General features: G+C 42.0%; 1 protein-coding gene across 6 annotated transcripts in view; it reads left to right on the top strand.

The window, feature by feature from the left end:
* Positions 1-19,311, top strand: part of LOC139756395 (uncharacterized) — a 665,354-nt gene that overhangs the window by 284,563 nt on the left and 361,480 nt on the right. For all 6 annotated transcript variants that reach the window (XR_011714330.1, XR_011714331.1, XM_071675809.1 and 3 more), the window contains 2 exons: positions 16,593-16,791; positions 16,989-17,134. Coding sequence is in view for 4 of the 6 variants with exons in the window: in XM_071675809.1 (XP_071531910.1) it covers positions 16,593-16,791; positions 16,989-17,134 (345 nt within the window). In the remaining 2 variants the exon portion in view is untranslated. The remainder of the gene's footprint in view (positions 1-16,592; positions 16,792-16,988; positions 17,135-19,311) is intronic.

Raw genomic sequence — 19,311 nt, 5'->3', positions numbered from 1 at the left:
GAGTGAATGTTGGGGTGAAGAGGGTGGTGAGAGTAAGTGAGCTTGGGAAGGAGATTTGTGTGAGGAAGTACCAGGAGAGACTGAGTACAGAATGGAAAAAGGTGAGAACAGTGGAAGTAAGGGGAGTGGGGGAGGAATGGGATGTATTTAGGGAATCAGTGATGGATTGCACAAAAGATGCTTGTGGCATGAAAAGAGTGGGAGGTGGGTTGATTAGAAAGGGTAGTGAGTGGTGGGATGAAGAAGTAAGAGTATTAGTGAAAGAGAAGAGAGGCATTTGGACATTTTTTGCAGGGAAAAAATGCAATTGAGTGGGAGATGTATAAAAGAAAGAGACAGGAGGTCAAGAGAAAGGTGCAAGAGGTGAAAAAAAGGGCAAATGAGAGTTGGGGTGAGAGAGTATCATTAAATTTTAGGGAGAATAAAAAGATGTTCTGGAAGGAGGTAAATAAAGTGCGTAAGACAAGGGAGCAAATGGGAACTTCAGTGAAGGGCGCAAATGGGGAGGTGATAACAAGTAGTGGTGATGTGAGAAGGAGATGGAGTGAGTATTTTGAAGGTTTGTTGAATGTGTTTGATGATAGAGTGGCAGATATAGGGTGTTTTGGTCGAGGTGGTGTGCAAAGTGAGAGGGTTAGGGAAAATGATTTGGTAAACAGAGAAGAGGTAGTAAAAGCTTTGCGGAAGATGAAAGCCGGCAAGGCAGCAGGTTTGGATGGTATTGCAGTGGAATTTATTAAAAAAGGGGGTGACTGTATTATTGAGTGGTTGGTAAGGTTATTTAATGTATGTATGACTCATGGTGAGGTGCCTGAGGATTGGCGGAATGCGTGCATAGTGCCATTGTACAAAGGCAAAGGGGATAAGAGTGAGTGCTCAAATTACAGAGGTATAAGTTTGTTGAGTATTCCTGGTAAATTCTATGGGAGGGTATTGACTGAGAGGGTGAAGTCATGTACAGAGCATCAGATTGGAGAAGAGCAGTGTGGTTTCAGAAGTGGTAGAGGATGTGTGGATCAGGTGTTTGCTTTGAAGAATGTATGTGAGAAATACTTAGAAAAGCAAATGGATTTGTATGTAGCATTTATGGATCTGGAGAAGGCATATAATAGAGTGGATAGAGATGCTCTGTGGAAGGTATTAAGAATATATGGTGTGGGAGGCAGGTTGTTAGAAGCAGTGAAAAGTTTTTATCGAGGATGTAAGGCATGTGTACGTGTAGGAAGAGAGGAAAGTGATTGGTTCTCAGTGAATGTAGGTTTGTGGCAGGGGTGTGTGATGTCTCCATGGTTGTTTAATTTGTTTATGGATGGGGTTGTTAGGGAGGTGAATGCAAGAGTTTTGGAAAGAGGGGCAAGTATGAAGTCTGTTGGGGATGAGAGAGCTTGGGAAGTGAGTCAGTTGGTGTTCGCTGATGATACAGTGCTGGTGGCTGATTCATGTGAGAAACTGCAGAAGCTGGTGACTGAGTTTGGTAAAGTGTGTGAAAGAAGAAAGTTAAGAGTAAATGTGAATAAGAGCAAGGTTATTAGGTACAGTAGGGTTGAGAGTCAAGTCAATTGGGAGGTAAGTTTGAATGGAGAAAAACTGGAGGAAGTAAAGTGTTTTAGATATCTGGGAGTGGATCTGGCAGCGGATGGAACCATGGAAGTGGAAGTGAATCATAGGGTGGTGGAGGGGGTGAAAATTCTGGGAGCCTTGAAGAATGTGTGGAAGTCGAGAACATTATCTCGGAAAGCAAAAATGGGTATGTTTGAAGGAATAGTGGTTCCAACAATGTTGTATGGTTGCGAGGCATGGGCTATGGATAAAGTTGTGCGCAGGAGGATGGATGTGCTGGAAATGAGATGTTTGAGGACAATGTGTGGTGTGAGGTGGTTTGATCGAGTAAGTAACGTAAGGGTAAGAGAGATGTGTGGAAATAAAAAGAGTGTGGTTGAGAGAGCAAAAGAGGGTGTTTTGAAATGGTTTGGGCACATGGAGAGAATGAGTGAGGAAAGATTGACCAAGAAGATATATGTGTCGGAGGTGGAGGGAACGAGGAGAAGTGGGAGACCAAATAGGATGTGGAAAGATGGAGTGAAAAAGATTTTGTGTGATCGGGGCCTGAACATGCAGGAGGGTGAAAGGCGTGCAAGGAATAGAGTGAATTGGATCGATGTGGTATACCGGGGTTGACGTGCTGTCAGTGGATTGAATCAGGGCATGTGAAGCGTCTGGGGTAAACCATGGAAAGCTGTGTAGGTATGTATATTTGCGTGTGTTGACGTATGTATATACATGTGTATGGGGGTGGGTTGGGCCATTTCTTTCGTCTGTTTCCTTGCACTACCTCGCAAAAAAAAATATATATATATATATTCTTTCTTTTTTCTTTCAAACTATTCGCCATTTCCCGCGTTAGCGAGGTAGCGTTAAGAACAGATCACTGGGCCCTTGAGGGAATATTCTCACCTGGCCCCCTTCTCTGTTCTTTGTTTTGGGGAAAAAAAAGAAAAAATTATTATCCCTGGGGATAGGGGAGAAAGAATACTTCCCACGTATTCCCTGCGTGTTGTAGAAGGTGACTAAAAGGGGAGGGTGCAGGTGGCTGGAAATCCCCCCTCACATTTTTTTTTTTTCTTAAGTATATGTCATAGTGCCATTGTACAAAGGCAAAGGGGATAGGAGTGAGTACTCAAATTACAGAGGTATAAGTTTGTTGAGTATTCCTGGTAAATTATATGGGAGGGTATTGATTGAGAGGGTGAAGGCATGTGCAGAGCATCAGATTGGGGAAGAGCAGTGTGGTTTCAGAAGTGGTAGAGGATGTGTGGATCATGTGTTTGCTTTGAAGAATGTATATGAGAAATACATAGAAAAGCAAATGGATTTGTATGTAGCATTTATGGATCTGGAGAAGGCATATGATAGAGTTGATAGAGATGCTCTGTGGAAGGTATTAAGAATATATGGTGTGGGAGGCAAGTTGTTAGAAGCAGTGAAAAGTTTTTATCGAGGATGTAAGGCATGTGTACGTGTAGGAAGAGAGGAAAGTGATTGGTTCTCAGTGAATGTAGGTTTGCAGCAGGGGTGTGTGATGTCTCCATGGTTGTTTAATTTGTTTATGGATGGGGTTGTTAGGGAGGTGAATGCAAGAGTTTTGGAAAGAGGTGCAAGTATGAAGTCTGTTGGGGATGAGAGAGCTTGGGAAGTGGGTCAGTTGTTGTTCGCTGACGATACAGCGCTGGTGGCTGATTCATGTAAGATACTGCAGAAGCTGGTGACTGAGTTTGGTAAAGTGTGTGAAAGAAGAAAGTTAAGAGTAAATGTGAATAAGAGCAAGGTTATTAGGTACAGTAGGGTTGAGGGTCAAGTCAGTTGGGAAGTAAGTTTGAATGGAGAAAAACTGGAGGAAGTAAAGTGTTTTAGATATCTGGGAGTGGATCTGGCAGCGGATGGAACCATGGAAGCGGAAGTGGATCATAGGGTGGGGGAGGGGGCGAAAACTCTGGGAGCCTTGAAGAATGTGTGGAAGTCGAGAACATTATCTCGGAAAGCAAAAATGGGTATGTTTGAAGGAATAGTGGTTCCAACAATGTTGTATGGTTGCGAGGCATAGCCTATGGATAGAGTTGTGCACAGGAGGGTGGATGTGCTGGAAATGAGATGTTTGAGGACAATGTGTGGTGTGAGGTGGTTTGATCGAGTAAGTAACGTAAGGGTAAGAGAGATGTGTGGAGATAAAAAGAGCGTGGTTGAGAGAGCAGAAGAGGGTGTTTTGAAATGGTTTGGGCACATGGAGAGAATGAGTGAGGAAAGATTGACCAAGAGGATATATGTGTCGGAGGTGGAGGGAACGAGGAGAAGTAGGAGACCAAATTGGAGGTGGAAAGATGGAGGGAAAAAGATTTTGTGTGATCGGGGCCTGAACATGCAGGAGGGTGAAAGGAGGACAAGGAATAGAGTGAATTGGATCGATGTGGTATACCAGGGTTGACGTGCTGTCAGTGGATTGAATCAGGGCATGTGAAGCGTCTGGGGTAAACCATGGAAAGCTGTGTAGGTATGTATATTTGCGTGTGTGGACGTATGTATATACATGTGTATGGGGGTGGGTTGGGCCATTTCTTTCGTCTGTTTCCTTGCGCTACCTCGCAAATGCGGGAGACAGCGTCAAAGCAAAAAAAAAAAAAAATATATATATATATATATATATATATATATATATATATATATATATATATATATATATATATATATATATTTTTTTATATACTTTGTCGCTGTCTCCCGCGTTTGCGAGGTAGCGCAAGGAAACAGACGAAAGAAATGGCCCAACCCCCCCCATACACATGTATATACATACGTCCACACACGCAAATATACATACCTACACAGCTTTCCATGGTTTACCCCAGACGCTTCACATGCCTTGATTCAATCCCCTGACAGCACGTCAGCCCCGGTATACCACATTGCTCCAATTCACTCTATACCTTGCCCTCCTTTCACCCTCCTGCATGTTCAGGCCCCGATCACACAAAATCTTTTTCACTCCATCTTTCCACCTCCAATTTGGTCTCCCTCTTCTCCTTGTTCCCTCCACCTCCGACACATATATCCTCTTGGTCAATCTTTCCTCACTCATTCTCTCCATGTGCCCAAACCACTTCAAAACACCCTCTTCTGCTCTCTCAACCACGCTCTTTTTATTTCCACACATCTTTCTTACCCTTACGTTACTCACTCGATCAAACCACCTCACACCACACATTGTCCTCAAACATCTCATTTCCAGCACATCCATCCTCCTGCGCACAACTCTATCCATAGCCCACGCCTCGCAACCATACAACATTGTTGGAACCACTATTCCTTCAAACATACCCATTTTTGCTTTCCGAGATAATGTTCTCGACTTCCACACATTCTTCAAGGCCCCCAGAATTTTCGCCCCCTCCCCCACCCTATGATCCACTTCCGCTTCCATGGTTCCAGCCGCTGCCAGATCCACTCCCAGATACCTAAAACACTTCACTTCCTCCAGTTTATCTCCATTCAAACTTACCTCCCAATTGACTTGACCCTCAACCCTACTGTACCTAATAACCTTGCTCTTATTCACATTTACTCTTAACTTTCTTCTTCCACACACTTTACCAAACTCAGTCACCAGGTTCTGCAGTTTCACACATGAATCAGCCACCAGCGCTGTGTCATCAGCGAACAACAACTGACTCACTTCCCAAGCTCTCTCATCCCCAACAGACTTCATATATATATATATATATATATATATATATATATATATATATATATATATATATATATATATATATATATATATGGGAACTTCAGTGAAGGGCGTAAATGGGGAGGTGATAACAAGTAGTGGTGATGTGAGGAGATGGAATGAGTATTTTGAAGTTTTGTTGAATGTGTCTGATGACAGAGTGGCAGATATAGGGTGTTTGGGTCGAGGTGGTGTGCAAAGTGAGAGGGTTAGGGAAAATGATTTGGTAAACAGAGAAGAGGTAGTAAAAGCTTTGCGGAAGATGAAAGCCGGCAAGGCAGCAGGTTTGGATGGTATTGCAGTGGAATTTATTAAAAAAGGGGGTGACGGTATTGTTGACTGGTTGGTAAGGTTATTTAATGTATGTATGACGCATGGTGAGGTGCCTGAGGATTGGCGGAATGCGTGCATAGTGCCATTGTACAAAGGCAAAGGGGATAAGAGTGAGTGCTCAAATTACAGAGGTATAAGTTTGTTGAGTATTCCTGGTAAATTATATGGGAGGGTATTGATTGAGAGGGTGAAGGCATGTACAGAGCATCAGATTGGGGAAGAGCAGTGTGGTTTCAGAAGTGGTAGAGGATGTGTGGATCAGGTGTTTGCTTTGAAGAATGTATGTGAGAAATACTTAGAAAAGCAAATGGATTTGTATGTAGCATTTATGGATCTGGAGAAGGCATATGATAGAGTTGATAGAGATGCTCTGTGGAAGGTATTAAGAATATATGGTGTGGGAGGCAAGTTGTTAGAAGCAGTGAAAAGTTTTTATCGAGGATGTAAGGCGTGTGTACGTGTAGGAAGAGAGGAAAGTGATTGGTTCTCAGTGAATGTAGGTTTGCGGCAGGGGTGTGTGATGTCTCCATGGTTGTTTAATTTGTTTATGGATGGGGTTGTTAGGCAGGTAAATGCAAGAGTCTTGGAAAGAGGGGCAAGTATGAAGTCTGTTGGGGATGAGAGAGCTTGGGAAGTGAGTCAGTTGTTGTTCGCTGATGATACAGCGCTGGTGGCGGATTCATGTGAGAAACTGCAGAAGCTGGTGACTGAGTTTGGTAAAGTGTGTGGAAGAAGAAAGTTAAGAGTAAATGTGAATAAGAGCAAGGTTATTAGGTACAGTAGGGTTGAGGGTCAAGTCAATTGGGAGGTGAGCTTGAATGGAGAAAAACTGGAGGAAGTGAAGTGTTTTAGATATCTGGGAGTGGATCTGTCAGCGGATGGAACCATGGAAGTGGTAGTGGATCATAGGGTGGGGGAGGGGGCGAAAATTTTGGGAGCCTTGAAAAATGTGTGGAAGTCGAGAACATTATCCTGGAAAGGAAAAATGGGTATGTTTGAAGGAATATTAGTTCCAACAATGTTGTATGGTTGCGAGGCGTGGGCTATGGATAGAGTGGTGCGCAGGAGGATGGATGTGCTGGAAATGAGATGTTTGAGGACAATGTGTGGTGTGAGGTGGTTTGATCGAGTGAGTAACGTAAGGGTAAGAAAGATGTGTGGAAATAAAAAGAGCGTGGTTGAGAGAGCAGAAGAGGGTGTTTTGAAATGGTTTGGGCACATGGAGAGAATGAGTGAGGAAAGATTGACCAAGAGGATATATGTGTCGGAGGTGGAGGGAACGAGGAGAAGAGGGAGACCAAATTGGAGGTGGAAAGATGGAGTGAAAATGATTTTGTGTGATCGGGGCCTGAACATGCAGGAGGGTGAAAGGAGGGCAAGGAATAGAGTGAATTGGAGCGATGTGGTATACAGGGGTTGACGTGCTGTCAGTGGATTGAATCAGGGCATGTGAAGCGTCCAGGGTAAACCATGGAAAGCTGTGTAGGTATGTATATTTGCGTGTGTGGACGTGTGTATGTACATGTGTATGGGGGGGGGGTTGGGCCATTTCTTTCGTCTGTTTCCTTGCGCTACCTCGCAAACGCGGGAGACAGCGACAAAGTTAAAAAAAAAAAAAAAAAAATATATATATATATATATATATTCTTTCTTTTTTCTTTCAAACTATTCGCCATTTCCCGTGTTAGCGAGGTAGCGTTAAGAACAGATCACTGGGCCTTTGAGGGAATATTCTCACCTGGCCCCCTTCTCTGTTCTTTCTTTTGGGGAAAAAAATGAAAAAATTATTATCCATGGGGATAGGGGAGAAAGAATACTTCCCACGTATTCCCTGCATGTCGTAGAAGGTGACTAAAAGGGGAGGGCGCAGGTGGCTGGAAATCCCCCCCCCTCACATTTTTTTTTTTTCTTAATTATATGGCATAGTGCCATTGTACAAAGGCAAAGGGGATAAGAGTGAGTGCTCAAATTACAGAGTTATAAGTTTGTGATGTTTCCATGGTTGTTTAATTTGTTTATGGATGGGATTGTTAGGGAGGTAAATGAAAGAGTTTTGGAAAGAGGGGCAAGTATGAAGTCTGTTGGGGATGAGAGAGCTTGGGAAGTGAGTCAGTTGTTGTTCGCTGATGATACAGTGCTGGTGGCTGATTCATGTGAGAAACTGCAGAAGCTGGTGACAGAGTTTGGTAAAGTGTGTGAAAGAAGAAAGTTAAGAGTAAATGTGAATAAGAGCAAGGTTATTAGGTACAGTAGGGTTGAGGGTCAAGTCAATTGGGAGGTGAGTTTGAATGGAGAAAAACTGGAGGAAGTGAAGTGTTTTAGATATCTGGGAGTGGATCTGGCAGCGGATGGAACCATGGAAGCGGAAGTGGATCATAGGGTGGGGGAGGGGGCGAAAACTCTGGGGGCCTTGAAGAATGTGTGGAAGTCGAGAACATTATCTCGGAAAGCAAAAATCTGTATGTTTGAAGGAATAGTGGTTCCAACAATGTTGTATGGTTGCGAGGCGTGGGCTATGGATAGAGTTGTGCGCAGGAGGATGGATGTGCTGGAAATGAGATGTTTGAGGACAATGTGTGGTGTGAGGTGGTTTGATCGAGTGAGTAACGTAAGGGTAAGAGAGATGTGTTGAAATAAAAAGAGCATGGTTGAGAGAGCAGAAGAGGGTGTTTTGAAATGGTTTGGGCACATGGAGAGAATGAGTGAGGAAAGATTGACCAAGAGGATATATGTGTCGGAGGTGGAGGGAACGAGGAGAAGAGGGAGACCAAATTGGAGGTGGAAAGATGGAGTGAAAAAGATTTTGTGTGATCGGGGCCTGAACATGCAGGAGGGTGAAAGGAGGGCAAGGAATAAAGTGAATTGGAGCGATGTGGTATACCGGGGTTGACGTGCTGTCAGTGGATTGAATTGGGGCATGTGAAGCGTCTGGGGTAAACCATGGAAAGCTGTGTAGGTATGTATATTTGCGTGTGTGGACGTATGTATATACATGTGTATGGGGGGGGTTGGGCCATTTCTTTCGTCTGTTTCCTTGCGCTACCTCGCAAATGCGGGAGACAGCGACAAAGTATAATAATAATAATAATAAAAGTCTGTTGAGTATTCCTGGTAAAGTATATGGGAGGGTATTGATTGAGAGGGTGAAGGCATGTACAGAGCATCAGATTGGGGAAGAGCAGTGTGGTTTCAGAAGTGGTAGAGGATGTGTGGATCAGGTGTTTGCTTTGAAGAATGTATGTGAGAAATACTTAGAAAAGCAAATGGATTTGTATGTAGCATTTATGGATCTGGAGAAGGCATATGATAGAGTTGATAGAGATGCTCTGTGGAAGGTATTAAGAATATATGGTGTGGGAGGCAAGTTGTTAGAAGCAGTGAAAAGTTTTTATCGAGGATGTAAGGCATGTGTACGTGTAGGAAGAGAGGAAAGTGATTGGCTCTCAGTGAATGTAGTTTTGCGGCAGGGGTGTGTGATGTCTCCATGGTTGTTTAATTTGTTTATGGATGGGGTTGATAGGGAGGTGAATGCAAGAGTATTGGAAAGGGGGGCAAGTATGAAGTCTGTTGGGGATGAGAGAGCTTGGGAAGTGAGTCAGTTGTTGTTCGCTGATGATACAGCGCTGGTGACTGATTCATGTAAGATACTGCAGAAGCTGGTGACTGAGTTTGGTAAAGTGTGTGAAAGAAGAAAGTTAAGAGTAAATGTGAATAAGAGCAATGTAATTAGGTACAGTAGGGTTGAGGGTCAAGTCAATTGGGAGGTAAGTTTGAATGGAGAAAAACTGGAGGAAGTAAAGTGTTTTAGATATCTGGGAGTGGATCTGGCAGCGGATGGAAACATGGAAGCGGAAGTGGATCATAGGGTGGGGGAGGGGGCGAAAATTCTGGGAGCCTTGAAGAATGTGTGGAAGTCGAGAACATTATCTCGGAAAGCAAAAATGGGTATGTTTGAAGGAATAGTGGTTCCAACAATGTTGTATGGTTGCGAGGCGTGGGCTATGGATAGAGTTGTGCGCAGGAGGATGGATGTGCTGGAAATGAGATGTTTGAGGACAATGTGTGGTGTGAGGTGGTTTGATCGAGTAAGTAACGTAAGGGTAAGAGAGATGTGTGGAAATAAAAAGAGCGTGGTTGAGAGAGCAGAAGAGGGTGTTTTGAAATGGTTTGGTCACATGGAGAGAATGAGTGAGGAAAGATTGACCAAGAGGATATATGTGTCGGAGGTGGAGGGAACGAGGAGAAGAGGGAGACCAAATTGGAGGTGGAAAGATGGAGTGAAAAAGATTTTGTGTGATCGGGGCCTGAACATGCAGGAGGGTGAAAGGAGGGCAAGAAATAGAGTGAATTGGAGTCGATGTGGTATACAGGGGTTGACGTGCTGTCAGTGGATTGAAGCAAGGCATGTGAAGCGTCTGGGGTAAACCATGGAAAGCTGTGTAGGTATGTATATTTGCGTGTGTGGACGTGTGTATGTACATGTGTATGGGGGGGGGGGTTGGGCCATTTCTTTCGTCTGTTTCCTTGCGCTACCTCGCAAACGCGGGAGACAGCGACAAAGCAAAAAAAAAAATATATATATATATATATATATATATATATATATATATATATATATATATATATCCCTGGGGATAGGGGAGAAAGAATACTTCCCACGTATTCCCTGCGTGTCGTAGAAGGCGACTAAAAGGGGAGGGAGCGGGGGGGCTGGAAATCCTCCCCTCTCACTTTTTTTTTTAATTTTCCAAAAGAGGGAACAGAGAAGGGGCCCAGGTGAGGATATTCCCTCAATGGCCCAGTCCTCTGTTCTCAACGCTACCTCGCTAATGCGGGAAATGACGAATAGTATGAAAGAAAGAAAAAGATATATATATATATATATATATATATTTTTTTTTTTTTTTTTTTCATACTATCCGCCATTTCCCGCGACAGCGGGGTAGCGTTAAGAACAGAGGACTGGGCCTTTGAGGAAATATCCTCACCTGGCCCTCTTCTCTGTTCCTTCTTTTGGAAAATTAAAAAAAAGAAAAAAAGAAAAAAAAAACGAGAGGGGAGGATTTCCAGCGCCCCGCTCACTTCCCTTTTAGTCGCCTTCTACGACACGCAGGGAATACGTGGGAAGTATTCTTTCTCCCCTATCCCCAGGGATAATATATATATATATATATATATATATATATATATATATATATATATATATATATATATATATATATATATATATATATATATATATTATTATATATATATATATATATATATGTATGTATATATATATATATATATATATATATATATATATATATATATATATATATATATATATATATTTTTTTTTTTTTTTTTTTTTTTTTTTTTATACTTTGTCGCTGTCTCCCGCGTTTGCGAGGTAGCGCAAGGAAACAGACGAAAGAAATGGCCCAACCCCCCCCCCCATACACATGTACATACACACGTCCACACACGCAAATATACATACCTACACAGCTTTCCATGGTTTACCCCAGACGCTTCACATGCCTTGCTTCAATCCACTGACAGCACGTCAACCCCTGTATACCACATGACTCCAATTCACTCTATTTCTTGCCCTCCTTTCACCCTCCTGCATGTTCAGGCCCCGATCACACAAAATCTTTTTCACTCCATCTTTCCACCTCCAATTTGGTCTCCCTCTTCTCCTCGTTCCCTCCACCTCCGACACATATATCCTCTTGGTCAATCTCTCCTCACTCATTCTCTCCATGTGCCCAAACCATTTCAAAACACCCTCTTCTGCTCTCTCAACCACGCTCTTTTTATTTCCACACATCTCTCTTACCCTTACGTTACTTACTCGATCAAACCACCTCACACCACACATTGTCCTCAAACATCTCATTTCCAGCACATCCATCCTCCTGCGCACATCTCTATCCATAGCCCACGCCTCGCAACCATACAACATTGTTGGAACCACTATTCCCTCAAACATACCCATTTTTGCTTTCCGAGATAATGTTCTCGACTTCCACACATTTTTCAAGGCTCCCAAAATTTTCGCCCCCTCCCCCACCCTATGATCCACTTCCGCTTCCATGGTTCCATCCGCTGACAGATCCACTCCCAGATATCTAAAACACTTCACTTCCTCCAGTTTTTCTCCATTCAAACTCACCTCCCAATTGACTTGACCCTCACCCCTACTGTACCTAATAACCTTGCTCTTATTCACATTTACTCTCAACTTTCTTCTTCCACACACTTTACCAAACTCAGTCACCAGCTTCTGCAGTTTCTCACATGAATCAGCCACCAGCGCTGTATCATCAGCGAACAACAACTGACTCACTTCCCAAGCTCTCTCATCCCCAACAGACTTCATACTTTATCCCTGGGGATAGGGGAGAAAGAATACTTCCCACGTATTCCCTGCGTGTCGTAGAAGGCGACTAAAAGGGGAGGGAGCGGGGGGCTGGAAATCCTCCCCCCTCACTTTTTTTTTTAATTTTCCAAAAGAGGGAGCAGAGAAGGGGCCCATGTGAGGATATTCCCTCAAGGGCCCAGTCCTCTGTTCTCAACGCTACCTCGCTAATGCGGGAAATTACGAATAGTATGAAAGAAAAAAGATATATATATATATATATATATATATATATATATATATATATATATATTTTTTTTTTCTCTCTTTTTTTATACTATTCGCCATTTCCTGCATCAGCGAGGTAGCGTTAAGTACAGAGGACTGGGCCTATGAGGAAACATCCTCATCCGGCCCCCTTCTCTGTTCCTTTGGGAGGGGGGGGGCAAAAAAAAACTAAAGAATGGACCAACCCACCCATAAATATACATATATATATATTTTTTTCATACTATTCGCCATTTCCCGCATTAGCGAGATGTTGAGACTTATAGGTATGCATATGTGCGTGTCTGGACGTGTATGTATATACATGTGTATGTGGGTGGGTTGGGCCATTCTTTCGTCTGTTTCCTTGCGCTGCCTCCCTAATGCGGGAGACAGCGACAAAGTATAATGAATATAGATAAAAAGATAAGGTAGTATGTTTGAGGAAAGGCACCTGGATGTTTTGGCTCTGAGTGAAACTAAGATTAAGGGTAAAGTGTTTGAGGAAAGGCACCTGGATGTTTTGGCTCTGAGTGAAACTAAGATTAAGGGTAAAGGGGAAGAGTGGTTTAGGAATGTCTTGGGAGTAAAGTAAGGGGTTGGTGAGAGGACAAGAGCAAAGGAAGGAGTAGCACTACTCCTGAAGCAGGAGTTGTGGTAGTATGTGATAGAGTGTAAGAAAGTAAATTGGTTTCTCAGTTTTCTTTGTTCCTTTTACTTCTGATGTGCATATGCTAGATCTAAGTTATCTTCCTCGCTCATCCTTTCTGTATGTTGAAACATTTCAGCACACCCTCTTTACCTCTCTTAAATGTACTCGTTGTACTACCACACCTATGTTTTACCCTATCATTTCTCATTTGATCAACCCTCCTCATACCACATATTGTCCCCAGACATTTCATTTCCAACATGTTCACCCTATCCTTTACATTTTTATCCAAGCACCACACTTCACATCCATACAGCACCAACAGGACTACTGTTCCATCAAGTATAATTATTTTTGCCCTGAAAGACAGTGACCTATCTGTTCACACATTCTTCATTATGCCTAAAACTTTTGCCACTTCACACACCCTGTGGCACACTTCAGCTGCCATCATTCCATTTGCTGCAATATCTGCTCCCAGTTATTCAAGACATTCCACTTCCTTTATGTTCTCTCCATTCAGCTCACCCACTATATAACATATCTCTTTTCAGTTCTGAACTTAATATCCTTACTTTCATTCACATTTATGTTATTCTCAGTTTTCTTTCACACATTCTTTCAATATCAAACACCAGCTTCAGCAGCTTCTCCCTCAAATCTGCCATCAATCCCATATCAACATCAAAAAGCAACCAACTTTCCCTCCAGGAAGCCCCATCCCCAGCAGGATTCATACTTGCTCCTCAAGACCCTTGCATTCAGCTCCCTCACCACCCCATCTGTAAACAGATTTAACAGCCATAGTAATATCAAACACTCCTGCAGAAGACTAACCTTCACCATAAACTGTTCACCCTCCTCTCTGTTCACTTGCACATTTGCCATATTCTCATGATAAAAGCTCCTCATTGCTTACAGTAGCTTTCCTTCCACACCATATATTTGTAACACCTTCCACATCTTTAACAACCCTTTTTTATGCTTTCTTCAGACTCATAATTGTATTTTCCCAACACGTTTTTCAAAGCAAACATGTGTTCCGTACATCCTGTACCACTCTTGAGACAACAGTGTTCCTTCCCAGTCAGATGCTTTTTGCATCTCATTCACCACTCTTCCACACAACTTACCAGGCATACTCAACAAACTTATACCTCTGTAATTTGAACACTCATCTTAGTCCCCCTTGGCATTAAACAGGCATTCCCCAGTCCTCAGGCAGCTTCCCATGATCCATACTCACATTGAAATTCCTAGGTAACTAGTCGGTAACACAGATAACTCCTTTCTTATGAATTTCAACATTAGTACCATCTGCTCCAGCTTGCTTTCCTTATTTCATCAGACACAAGCTTTCATCACCTTTTCTCTTTTCACACACTATTTGCCATGACTCTCACTCTTCACATACTCTCCCAACCTCTCACTTCACATACCTTCCCAACCGTATCACCCTACATCTACTACCCTATCATCAGACACATTCAGGAGTCCTTCAGAGTACTTACTCCATCTCCTCTTCACCTCATTACTGCCTGTTACTACCCCATTTGTCCTCTTGTTTATTTCACACTATTAACCTCCTTCCTAAACATTTTCTTATTTTCCCTGAAGTTTGCTGGGACTACCCCAGTTCTCATTTGCCCTCTCTTTCAGCTCTTGCATCTTCCTTTTGAGTGCCTGTCACTTTCTTTTGTGCATTTCCCACTCACACTTGCTTTTTCTCAATAATTAATGCCCATATATCTCTCTTTTCTTTTTTACCAGTAATTAACGTCCTCATTCCAGCAGTCTTTACCCTTTTTCACCTATCCACATACCACACACTTCTCTCGCACATTCCTGCACTGCCTCCCGTAGCACCTCCCATTCCTCACTCACCCCTCTAACTTCATTTACTCTTACCTTTTGTCACTCTACTCTTAATCTCTGTGTATTTATTCACACAAGCCTGTTTTCCAAACTCATTTACTTCAACCAGCTTCTTTTCACCTACATCATTTTCTTGAAAGCCTTCACAAATTTAAACCTTTTTGTGCACCAAGTAATGATCGGGCATTCTACCAGCTGCTCCTTTCAGCACATTCACGTCTAAGAGTCTTTTTTTTTGCATGCCTATCAGTTAGCACTTAATCCAGTATAGCCCAATTACCATATTTCTTTCTTCACATGTACTTATGTATGTTCCTCTTTAAACCAGGTATTCCCAATCACCAGTCCTATTTCAACACAACTCCTTAGGATGTTTACCATTCCCATTCACAAATTATGAATAGTCCATTCCCCCTGATTATACCTTCAACTGCCACATTACTGACTTCATCACATTCCTCATCAAAACTGCTGATGCACCTGCCCAGCTGCTCCCAAAATATCTCTTTGTTATCCTTGTCATGGCCAGGTGCATAAGCATTGATTTTCACCAACCTATCATAACCCACTTTCATTTTTACTTACATCAGTTTGGAGTTCACTTCCTTATACTGTTTCACATTCTTCTCAGTTGCATCCAAATGCATTTAGACACCCCAACTGGAGATTTTGAGGTGGATAAGCAACCTTCACTTGGTTCCTTTTTCTGTTACATCTTTAGAAATCGAAATACAAGAAGGGGAGGGTTTCCAGCCCCCTTCTCCCAATGAATATGTGGGAAGTATCCTTTCACCCCAGTGCCTGGGGGTAATTGACTACATATGTATGTTTTAAGCCCTCCAAGCCACATATATGTTTTAAGCCCTCCAAGCCACATATATGTTTTAAGCCCCCCAAGCCACATATATATTTTAAGCCCTTCAAGCCACATATATGTTTTAAGCCCTCCAAGCCTCCTCCTTCAAGCTTTTACACCAGATTCAATCACTGCTGTAATTTTAGTATTTGTTGGGACATTGCTTATAATATCTTTATGTAGGGAGATTGATACTTTCATATGACTACGCTTTTACGTAAGCTGTTAGCTGAAAAAAAAAAAGCGATGTGCTAAAGATGTGTGAGAATATGTGACATTGTGTTGTGAAAGTAGCAGAAGAGAATAGGGACTTGAGAAAATATATCTTTTTCACACTTTATGTTTGAATTTCCACAAGTAGCTAATGCCAACCACTGTAATGCCTTCATTTATTTATAAGTTAAGTATATGGTTGTCTTTTCCTAGTGCTACCTCATGCACACATGGGGGGAGGGGGGTGTCATTTCATGAGTGGTGGGGTGGCGATGGGAAAGGATGAAAGCAGCAAGTATGAATATGTACATGTGTATATATGTATATGTCTGTGTATGTATATGTATGTATTCCTATGAGTCCATGGAATATCTTGATCATGCGCAAAATTGTGATCCTTTCCAATATGTATGTATATGTTGACATGTATAGGTATGTATTTGTGCGTGTGTCGGTGTTTATGTATATACCTGTGTATGTGGGGGGCCATTCTTTCATCTGTTTCCTTGTGCTACCTTGCTAACACGGGAGACAGCGACAAAGTATAATAATATAATGATAAAGTATATGGTGTACAGTATTAAGTCTGTACTTCTTTGATCAAGGCTTAGAGAATGGTTGGTTTCTAAATTGTTTGATGGAGGTCTTCCTTAACTCAGTTAAAGATAACAGAGAAAAAAAAGATTTGTGAAGAGGATTGACATGTATTACAGTTTCTTGTGAAAGGTAATGACATATTCTTAATGATTTTTTACACATCATCATTCTTCAGATTGGTTGCATGGAGCTGGATTTGGTTCGACTTTATGAAGTAGTGGAGCAGCATGGAGGTTTAATGTCAGTAATCGAAAGGGAGCTCTGGGGTAAAGTTGCAGATACTTGTAGAATCCCTCGCTCTGCACAAGAGAGGTTGGCCAAACTTGATTTCATCTATTGTAAATATCTTCTACCATATGCCACCTTGTCCCAAGGTTAGTTTTCAGTCAGAAAGTTTTGATTAAGTAGAAATAATCTTACAAATGATTATGTGACTCTTAGTGAACTTTGGTGAAGAGATTATTTTGTTCATGTGTACTGATCATTAAAATATCTATTTTTAAACTCATGTGAAGGAATTGACCATGTCTGTCTCTTTTGTGTCCACCAACATGTCTTTAATGCACATTAGAAGAGCGAGGTCAACTCTTAGCTGAAGTTGACTGTATACATAGTCGTAACCATGTGGAACACATTAGTAGTGGCAAGAAAACTTCATCTAATTCTTCTGATAACGATGAGGAGGAAGAGGAAGAAAGCCTTGATTGTATTATAAAGGTAAAACTTTACTTTTTTGTTTGAAAAGAAATAGCTGTTAGTATCAGTGTAGAAAGCTGGAGAACTGAAGAAACTAAGAATATTGAAGATAAGTGGATATTCTATTAAACAGTGGAATACAGTGAGAGATTTTCACTGATAGTTTGTGTATGTTTAGAGTAGTTTTTAGCAAAGGAATATTTTGCTAAAGCCACCATATTTGTTCAGGTGGTAAAGACATATATATATAGGTAAGATGTTTGTTTTTCTCTCCATTTTTGATATAATGAGGAATGTGAAGAATTGTAATGTGTATTGTAAATTTTATTTATTTTTTTATTTTTGCTTTATCGCTGTCTCCTGGGTTAGCGAGGTAGCGCAATGTATATAATACATATACATACATATACATACAATTACATATACATACATATACATATACATACATATACACGTCCACACATGCAAATATACATACCTATACATCTCAACGTATACATATATATACACACACAGACACATGCATATATACACATGTACATAATTCATACTGTCTGCCTTTATTCATTCCCATCGCTACCCCACCACACATGGAATAACAACCCCCTCCCCCCTCATGTGCACAAAGTAGCACTAGGAAAAGACAACAAAGGCCACATTCGTTCACACTCAGTCTCTAGCTGTCATGTATAATGCACTGAAACCACAGCTCCCTTTCCACATCCAGGCACCATAAAACTTTCCATGGTTTACCCCAGACGCTTCACATGCCCTGGTTCAATCCATTGACAGCGCGTCGACCCCGGTATAACACATCGTTCCAAATCACTCTTATTTCTTGCATGCCTTTCGCCCTCCTGCATGTTCAGGCCCCAATCACTCAAAATCTTTTTCACTCCATCTTTCCACCTCCAATTTGGTCTCCCACTTCTCCTCATTCCCTCCATCTCTGACATATATCCTCTTGGTCAATGTTTCCTCACTCATTCTCTCCATGTGACCAAACCATTTCAAAACACCCTCTTCTGCTCTCTCAACCACACTCTTTTTATTACCACACATCTCTCTTACCCTATTATTACTTACTCAATCAAACCACCTCACACCACATATTGTCCTCAAACATCTCATTTCCAGCCAATCTACCCTCCTCCGCACAACTCTATCCATAGCCCACGCCTCGCAACCATATAACATTGTTGGAACCACTATTCCTACAAACATACCCATTTTTGCTTTCCGAGATAATGTTTTCGACTTCCACATTCTTCAACACTCCCAGAACTTTCCCCCCTCCCCCACCCTATGATTCACTTCTGCTTCCATGGTTCCATCCACTGCCAAATCCACTCCCAGGTTTCTAAAACACTTCACTTCCTCCTGTTTATCTCCATTCAAACTTACCTCCCAGTTGACTTGCCCCTCAACCCTATTGTACCTAATAACCTTGCTCTTATTCACAATTACTCTCATCTTTCTTCTTTCACACACTTTACCAAACTCAGTCACCAGCTTCTGCAGTTTCTCACATGAATCAGCCACCAGCGCTGTATCATCAGCGAACAACAACTGACTCACTTCCCATGCTCGCTCATCCACAACAGACTTCATACTTGCCCCTCTTTCCAAAACTCTTGCATTCACCTCCCTAACAACCCCATCCATAAACAAATTAAACAACCATGGAGACATCACACACCCCTGCCGCAAACCTACATTCACGGAGAACCACTCACTTTCCTCTTTTCCTGCACGTACACGTGCCTTACATCCTTGATGAAAACTTTTCACTGCTTCTAACAACTTGCCTCCCACACAAAATGTTCTTAATACCTTCCACAGAGCATCTCTATCAACTCTATCATATGCCTTCTCCAGATCCATAAATGTTACATACAAATCCATTTGCTTTTCTAAGTATTTCTCACATACATTCTTCAAAGCAAACACCTGATCCACACATCCTCTACCACTTCTGAAACCACACTGCTCTTCCCCAATGTGATGCTCTGTACATGCCTTCACCCTCTCAATCAATACCCTCCCATATAATTTCCCAGGAAGACTCAACAAACTTATACCTCTGTAATTTGAGCACTCACTTTTATCCCCTTTGCCTTTGTACAATGGCACTATGCAAGCATTTCGCCAATCCTCAGGCACCTCACCATGAGTCATACATACATTAAATAACCTTA

This window comes from Panulirus ornatus, chromosome 21 (assembly GCF_036320965.1).
Source record: "Panulirus ornatus isolate Po-2019 chromosome 21, ASM3632096v1, whole genome shotgun sequence".
Taxonomy (NCBI): domain Eukaryota; kingdom Metazoa; phylum Arthropoda; class Malacostraca; order Decapoda; family Palinuridae; genus Panulirus; species Panulirus ornatus.
This window is presented reverse-complemented; position numbering and strand designations above follow the sequence as displayed.